General features: G+C 43.6%; 1 protein-coding gene across 1 annotated transcript; it reads left to right on the top strand.

The window, feature by feature from the left end:
- Nucleotides 1-5,105: 5,105 nt before the first annotated feature.
- On the top strand, nucleotides 5,106-5,876 carry LOC144790857 (uncharacterized). Its single transcript, XM_078665521.1, has one exon. The coding sequence runs from the start codon at nucleotides 5,106-5,108 to the stop codon at nucleotides 5,874-5,876; it is 771 nt and encodes a 256-aa protein (XP_078521647.1).
- The last annotated feature ends 3,370 nt before the right edge of the window (nucleotides 5,877-9,246 follow it).

The raw sequence follows: 9,246 nt of genomic DNA, 5'->3' as shown, positions 1-9,246 counted from the left end.
TGAGACACGCCAGAGGGACTAATCAGAGAGGAGAAAGGGGGCTATTACTGTAAACTCGTCGCTCATGCAGGTTAATTTGTGGATGGAGTCACAGAGAGCCTGGGCGGTATCCATCTTGGCAGCAGGTGTGTTCAGGATCTCACACTGATCTCGTATTATTGCGCTCTCTGATACACTGAACATAATTTCACAAAAGTTCTTTAGAAAAGTTTAAGCTATTGCCATTATAAATTACAATAACTTTTATTTAAGTATTAGTTATTTAAAAAAATTTAACGCCATTGTTATTTGTAATATCAATACATCTAAGTCATGTAAATACAAAATATATTGCATTACAAATGCTATAGGTATCACATTTGCGAAAGTTATAACTATTGGCATTGTAAATGACAAAGCTAATAATTTAGGTATTTAAAAAAAAAAACATAAATAAAAACTTTGCCATTTACAATACCAATAGCTCAAACTTTGCGAGACCTATTGCATTGCAAATGCTTGTTTTTGACGGCCTGCATTAAATTTGAGCGCAGGCAGGACCGGGTCTGGTAGGAGCATGAAAATAACAGTAGTAGGAACTAGGAAGCCATCTCCATCTAAGAGGTGACGCCGCAGCCGAGCTCAGTTTACACTTGTAATTTCCTTCGCCGCCCAGCCCCGTTTACATTGTTCATTTCCTTTCTCTAACCAGCCGCTGCAGTGTCATTGCATTTGGTGGCCCACGCTGCAAATTACATATGTTGTCTATGTAGCATTTTGCTAATTACATATAGTGGTCTTGTCATTTATGACAACATTTAATTTATATAAATCAAAGTCCAGCGGCCGTGAATGGTGACGAGTTAAACAGCGCCGAGCAGGCTGAGGGCTTTTAGCACTCATTACTGGCAGGCATGCAGGAGGACACGGGACAGCGGCGGGTGGTGCCGGGGGTTTTGGGGAGGGGGGTGTACTTTTCCCCATCAGGCATGGCTTTTTCTCTTCCTGCTAAACTGCCACGATCTCGTTGCTTCCTGCTATCTCCGCTAGCGCCAAGAAGCCTTTTTTGGAATTCGAGCGCTTTAGAAGCACACCCAATATAATATATATATAAACAAATTGTGACAAATGACAAAGATTTCAATGAAAAGAAAGCAACGGCAACGAGGAGGGATACATGAGGGAGCGCTTCCGGAAGCCTTCCGTTTTCCGTCTCATCTGCTGGTATCAGCGCCCGGGGTACCGCTGCAAGGGCTCTTCATATCAAGGCATTAAACGTGATAACTATGATGCTGTTGAGGATCGCGCCCATGTGGAGATTCGTTTGCTCTTTCCTTATTTTTCTGGGTTACGCTGTTGCCTCGGAGATTACGTTTAAGCTGCCTGACAACGCCAAGCAGTGTTTCTATTAAGATATCGCTCAGGACACCAAGTGCACTCTGGAGTTTCAGGTGATCACTGGAGGCCACTATGATGTAGACTGCCGTTTGGAGGACCCTGATGGCATAGTGCTCTACAAAGAGATGAAGAAGCAGTATGACAGCTTTTCATTTACTACATATTGGTAACATGCTTACCTTTTTATCCCGAATTTATATTATGGAATACAGCAGCTCTATAAAAGTGGTAAAGGGGACTTTTTATTTGAAAGATTTGAACACAAGCACATTTCGTTATGTAAAAGCAGACGGCCCACTTGTTCATTTTTATGCCAAGATGTTTGTGTTAAACTTTATCAAACTTTAGTTTGTTATTTTGCATATACTATGAAACAAAATCCAGAGTAATCTTCATGCACTTATGTAAGTGTCCAGAGTCCAAAATCGAAAAAAGTTCACAAATTGACATTTTTAGGGATTAGAAATATTGCTATTTTCCAAACAGGTGAATGTTTTCTTATTAAGCAACAAATTGGAATTTACTTCAAATACAATGTGTACATCACTGGTAGACCAAAAAAGCCAAATTATCTTATTTTTTTTTATTTAATATTTTTGTCAGGTTACACTGGGAAAGGTCCACATCTGGTTCACAGGCAATCTGGGTTAGTTTAAGGTTTTTATATGAATTAATTTGACTCAAGTTTGTTTGACCGGTTTTTCACCTATCCATTTACAACTAGTTTCATTAAATCATAATTTACGACCAATAAACATCCCGAAAACAGCAAAAATGATCAAGTGATTTGATGTGAACAGTAATTGATTGAATCAGTGTAACGTTCATACCGCAACTGGATGTATTTACTACATTTTTATTATCTAGCTTCTCCCTTCTCCCCCAACTCCCATCTGCTGTAAGAAATTGCTTATTTTGCCTATTTCTGTACAGTGCTAATTTGCACTGTATTGTCTCCCACAGGACAATTGTTCAGCAGCATGGTAACAAAAGATATTTAAGGGGGAGGATGTATATTTGGGGAGAGGATGTAGCCTAACGGTTAGGGCGGGCGACTTCAAATCTGGAGAACAAGGTTCGAGTCTCTGCAATGACGCTCAACATCCTGTGATTCTGGGCAAATCACTTAATCTCCCCGTGCCTCACAAAAATGAATGTGTCCTCATGAAACACAACTGGTGCTCATTTAAGCACTCTGATACCCGATTTCGGGTCAAGTTTGCGCTATATAAAACTTCAAAAGAACAAGGATTGATGGCAAGTCATGTCACTTCCAGGCTTCTGTTCCTTATGGTTTTTCACATGGTGACTACCAGGCCTTTGCCATTTCATATCCTCACAACCAATCTTTCTCCCTTTGTAACTCCCTAAACGAATGCAGTCATGCTTTACGCTGCGAACACAGCAGTGTACATTGTTCGATCATCCAATTACTTCACATTGTCAGAAAATATTGCAGGAGGCCGTCATAATCTCCCATTGGACTACAGGCTCTCTCTGTACCAGGGCGTTTCTCACAGTATGACAGCAAGATAACAGGAGGTGCAAAATGCTGCAACTTGGCTGATCCAAACAGGCTTTTTAAGTAGGATTAAAAGACGGTTGATTTTTTGGCAGTGCTGTTTGTAAACGTGTTCACAGTGGAAGGTGAAACCCATCTAGACATCTTTTGGATTTATAACATTACTTCCCAAATCCAAACCTGTCATCCACTGCCTATTGCTTAATCTGTAACTTGCCTGGAAGTTTAACCCCTTCCTTGCGGCCGCGATTCCCCCCGTGTGCGGCCGCCGCCTGAACAGGGCGGGGCCGTGACGAACCCCAGCCGTCATCAGCACACAAGCACCGTGGAGCATGACGGCTGGGGTTCGTCACCAGCATGGAAGGGGTTAAGTAACCCAGAAATTAGCAGTGAGGTGGTCTTTGTGGTGCAGCAATGCCCAAAGGGAAAGGGGGGGGGCAGGGGTGGGAGAGTGAGCACATTGAGTACCACCTAAAATGTGAGTTGTGCTGCATGGTTACAGACAGACACACACAGACAGACAGACAGACACACACACAGACAGACAGACAGACATACACAGACAGACAGACACACACACAGACAGACAGACACACAGACAGACAGACACACACACAAACACACACACACACAGACAGACACACACAGACAGACACACACAGACAGACAGACACACACAGCCAGACACACACAGACAGACACACAGACAGACACACACAGACAGACAGACACACACAGACAGACAGACATACACAGACAGACAGACACACACCGACAGACACACACCGACAGAGAGAGAGAGACAGCCAGACACACACACACAGACAGCCACACAGACACACACACAGACAGCCCGAGAGGGCCGACCAAACAGTCATTGGGCACTTTGGTGTAGGCAAACCACTCCTCCCCTCATCGGACAGCAGCCCAGTCCACCCACCAGCCGCAAAGCAGCAGGACACGTCAGGAAGCATACAATGATAATAACTTAAAAGTTATTATCATATTATGTTTCTTTTCTTTACACTGCTTAAAAGCAGTGGGGGATGCTCCACTGCCATAGAGGAGGAGCCGCCCCTGATCAGTACAACAAGAAACAATAACAACCACATTCAAGGATCCTTTCAATCAGGATATAAAGCTCATCAGAGCACCAAACTCCAGCCCAATCAAAATTGTGGGTGACTCCTTGGAGCTTGTTTTACACATCACAGAAGGTGTAACACATAATGCAGATTTGTAGACCAGTTTAACGTAATGAATGCTAATAATGAAGCACATGGGCACATGCCTATTTGCCTAAATTGGAATCCCAGGTAACTATTTGGTCGTTTTTCCTATTGGAGTATCTGGCCAGTGCCATTCATTGTTTGTAACTCGTAGAGCCTTTGCTAACTATCTTGTTTTAAATTGCAGGTTTGCAGTCTGCAAGGTATTTGGATTTGAATGGTCAGGCGTGAGTACCCACAAAGAAAAGGTAATTCTGTTTATGTTCCACATTTGATTTTGGGGGGTGCTGGGTAAATAGATTCACAATCTGCACCCCATTTCTTTTGCAGGTTTGTGAGACCGTGCCACAAATACAGTTGTACAGGCAGACGTGAGTAGAGGCAGAACAAACAGGTAATTGTTTGGTAGAGTTAAACTGTGGTGCAGCTTGTACATTGTAGTTTAACAACATACCTTACCTATGTTTTCTTCCGTTGCAGGTTCCGCAGACAGTACCCCACACATTTGAACGGGCATACGTGAGTACAAGCACAACAGGTAATTGTTTGGTAGAGTTAAACTGTGGTGCAGCTTGTACATTGTAGTTTAACAACATACCTTACCTATGTTTTCTTCCGTTGCAGGTTCTGCAGACAGTACCCCACACATTTGAACGGGCATACGTGAGCACAACAGGTAATTGTTTGGTAGAGTTCCCTTATGGTGCACATGGCATATTACTGTATCACAAATTCGCAATGTACTGAAATAATCTTTACTTCTATTGTAGGCTCTACGGACAGTGCTACATTTAAGTTTGGCAGGGCAGGGCAGGGCAGTGAACAGAAAAATCCAGGTAATTGCACTCTACGTTTTGCCGGCAAAGCCTCAGTACTATGTGAAACATTGCAATCATGAGCATAGGCATCAACTTTAGCCATGTTCCTTTATTTTGCAGGCTTTGTGGCGTAGCAGGCTAAACCCAGTTCTCACAAATATGTTCAAGCGCAAAGCTGTACCTTCTGCAGAGTGCGATGCTTCACCACAAAGGAAGAAATGTTGCCTTGTATTCAAGGAAGAGTGGATGGAAGAAATTGTGGAGGCTGAGACACAGAAATCACGAAGCAAGGTTCGCGTCCAACTTGGGGAACTTTTTCAATACAGTCCAGACGTGGGATTGATTTGCAAAACATGTGCCGAAGCCAAGATTGTTGGGGACTTTTCTACAGGGAAGAAATGGAGTGATGGCTGGAAACTGGACTACATGAAACGCCATCTACTTAGCAAAGTTCATGAGTCTGCCATTGTGATATTGAGAAACAGAAGTGCTGCTGCCAGGTTTGGTTTTGGAGTGCGGGCAATGCTGACAGAAACTGCCACTGACAAAGCAAATAGAATAGAAGTAGTTGAACGACAAAGATCCCTGCCTGGTGAAATAAAGATTCTCATCAACAACGTGTTGCTGGCAGTCAAGATGAACACTTCAATGTTATCTGTACAAGACATCCATGACCACCTAGCTTTGTATGTTAAGATACCAGACAGCTGGCGGAGCAAGAACTATGCCTTTCAGTTCCTTGAGGCCATCAATAGTGTGATACACTGTGAAGGTATGGCAGAACTTCGTAACGCTTTATATCACACACTGATAATTGACGAGAGCACAGATATTTCTGTTACAAAAATGCTCATCCTGTACTTCAAGTTCCGACCTGTAACCTCAACAGAGCACAAAACACTGTTTGGGGGGCATAGTGAAGCTGACTAGTTGTAATGCTGAGGCTATCACTATTGCTGTGAAAGAATTCTACACTGCCAATGAACTGGACCTCATGAAAATGGTCATGTTCACATCCGATGGTGCGTCTGTGATGCTGGGTAAAAATAATGGTGTTGCTACTCGCCTTAAACAATCCATTCCCCATCTAGTTGAGCAGAATTGTGTCGCTCATCGTGAAGATTTGGGAGTTGATGATGCCTGGAAGAGGGTTCCAATTATTAAAGAGATGGAGACATTATTGAGGACTGTCTACACTGTGTTCTCCAGATCTCCTGCAAGGAAATCCAAGCTGAAAGAAATGGCATCGGTCACTGATTGTGAAGTGGTCTCTTTTCGACCATTGAATGAAGTCCGGTGGCTTTCACGGCATTTTGCAGTTGGTGCACTAATTCGGAATTACGAGGTTGTTCTTAAGTACTTTGAGCATGAGAACGTTGAAGAGAATGATCCAGTTGCTAAATATTGTCACAAAAAGCTATCAGACTCAAACTACCATATTTCCCTTACAGTACTTAATGATATTCTGAGTGAATTTGCATCTTTGTGCAAACTGTTCCAAAAACGTTCTTTGACTACTGTAGAAGCTGTACAGTATGCAAGAGCAAAGATTGGCCAAATTAAAGAACAGTATTTGGGGGACACTGTCTTTTGGAGCAGCAATGTAAAAGATCTGATGGTGTTGTACAAGGAAAGGCAAGAGTTTGACAGTGGGCCTATGTTGTCTTTTGTTTCCCTTCTTTGTGAGCACATGCAAAAAAGGTTCCCTGAAGATGAACTGAAAGAATGGGCAAGTTTTGAAATCCAGGCAATAGCAACACAATCCCATTTTGATTTTGGGACTGAAAATATACAAAGACTTGTTAAAAAGTATAAGAATGTCTTGGTCTTGGGTGATTGTGAGACACCAGAAGATGTTGTACGACAATACAGAGACTATAAATATGTGGTGGCAGAACATGTAAAGGGTGGGTTATTTACCACCTTTCAAGACATGGTGAATTTCACTGTACGCAATGCTGCTCAGTATAGTGTGGTGTCTCAGCTTGTTGATGTCTGCGCAACATTTCAAGCTTCTAGTGCTGATTGTGAACGAGGATTCAGCCTCATGAATAGTATCAAGAGCAAAGCAAGGAATAGACTAGAGCAGAATCATTTGGATATGCTGATGAGGACAAAGGCCTACTTCCTGAATGGGAAAGTTGACCTTGATAGAGTGTATCAGCACTGGAAAAATGGCAAGGATCGCCGTGAGAAGCAACCCTGTTCCCCATCTAGTGATGCCACTTGACATGTTTGAACGGCCCTCTCCCACAGTCCATGTTTGCCTGGATGTCAGACTTTTACAAACTATGTGTGGCGGGATAGCCCAACATTACTCAGTATGTGGCGGGATAGCCCAACATTACTCAGTAGATTTCACTTCAAATTGTAAATATGTTATGTAATTTTTGTAACCTATTGTGTATATGTGATATTTTATAGGCTCTCGACACTTCCCCACACAATGAACAGTGCTCCAGTTAAGAATATTTAGTAAAATCTTATGATTATACCATCGTTGGAGTCTTGTGCTTTTCTAACCATTAAGTGTACTTGCCTGTGTAACCAGTTCATGTTATGGCATGTATTTCCAATTTGCAAACCGGCCTTAAAACCCTTAACGTGGTGCTGTATGTGTGAAAATGCACCATCTTTTCACTTTTTTAAGTAAACGTTTGGGGTGACATTTGGCGCTGCACGCGCGGTCTGGCTCCTAGCGCACATAGCCATGGTTGCAGCGCACAGAGACCCTCCACTGCCGCACACAGAGGAAAAAAATAAGAGGGAACATTGCTCAGGACCATCAGATTTGCGTGATTACAAATGATCTGGCCAGAGTGCTGAATGTCCATCTGGAGGTTGTCCCTTGCATTTTCAGAATGTGGCGGTTCCTCGGTTGGACTTGTTTGCTACTCACGAGAACACGCAATGCCCGTCGTTCTGCAGTCTCCATTATCCGATGTGGGGAGTGCTGGGGATGCGTTTCAGTTGGATTGGGGCTCAGAGCTTCTTTGCGCGTTTCCTCCTGTAACCTCGATTTCTCAAGTTCTGAAGAAGCTTCGTCAAGACTGGGCCCAAATCATATTGACTGCCCCAGACTGGCAAAAAGAAGGGTGTGGTACACAGACCTTATTTTTCTCTCGTCGCACCTGACGCTCCGTCTCCCTCTCCGGGCAGACCTCCTCTTGCAGAGACAGGCTTTACAACCCCACCTCCAGAGCCTGCACCTTCATGCCTGGAGATTGAACGGGGCAACTTGAGTTCTTTCTCTCTCCCACCGGATGTGGTGGATGTTATTTTATCAGCCAGAAGACACTCCACTCAAATCTGTCTATTCTGGTAGGTGGGCCAAGTTTGTAAAATGGTGTGGAGAGAGATCAGTCTATCCCTTCCGAGCCCATTTGTCTGATATCCTCAGTTTCTCTCTTTTCCTAGCACAACAGGGTAAAGGCTATTTGTCTGCCTTGTCAGCTTTCTCTGGCTACCAGACCAACCCTCTTTATTTAAATCTTCCCATAGTTTTGAGATTCATTAAGGGTCTCACAAATAGGTTTCCTCCCACTCCCTTTATCGTACCGTAGTGGGATTTGAATTTAGTTCTCACTTTCTTGATGAAGTCTCCTTTTGAACCATTGCATAGTTGTTCCTAGAGATTCTTAGCATTTAAGACATTATTTCTGATTGCATTCACTTCCACTAGGAGAGTGAGTGAGCTGCAGGCTATTAGCTCCAAGCTGCCATTCACCTAATTTCATACGGATAAGATGGTTCTTAGGTCCAGAACTGCTTTCCTGCCTAAGGTGGTCACTCCTTTCCACCTAAGGGCAATCTATCGCTCTACCCACATTCTATCTTCCATCTCACCCTTCTAAGGAGGAGGAGAGACTTCACTGGCTGGACCCTAAGAGGGTGGTCAGCTTCTACCCGGAACAAGGCTAAAGACTTCAGGTTGGACGATCAACTCTTCATCGGGTATGTGGGCAAGCTGAAGGGCAAGGCTGTCCACAAAAGAATGCTATCTAGGTGGATCATCCTCTGTATCATGAACTGCTACGCCTTGGCCAAGAAGGAGCCTCCTGAAGGTATTCAAGCTCATTCCACTGGAGCTAAGCCTTCTTTTTCGGCTTGAGCTAGAGGTGCCCCTGTTGTAGACATCTGCAAGGTGGCAACTTGGGCCTCCCTTCATACTTTTGCGAAGCATTATTGCTTAGACTCAGAGGTGAGGAGGGATCACCACTTTTGAACGTTCTGTGCTGCATTATGTTTTGGTATAGATAGGCAGGCACCCACCGCTAGGAGTATGACTGCTTGGGGATTC

The sequence above is a fragment of the Lissotriton helveticus genome, chromosome 11, assembly GCF_964261635.1.
Source record: "Lissotriton helveticus chromosome 11, aLisHel1.1, whole genome shotgun sequence".
NCBI lineage: Eukaryota > Metazoa > Chordata > Amphibia > Caudata > Salamandridae > Lissotriton > Lissotriton helveticus.
This window is presented reverse-complemented; position numbering and strand designations above follow the sequence as displayed.

What these genes read in the sequence shown, in the direction of transcription:
- LOC144790857 (XM_078665521.1), top strand. Translation starts at nt 5,106, where the DNA reads ATGTTCAAGCGCAAAGCTGTACCTTCTGCAGAGTGCGATGCTTCACCA.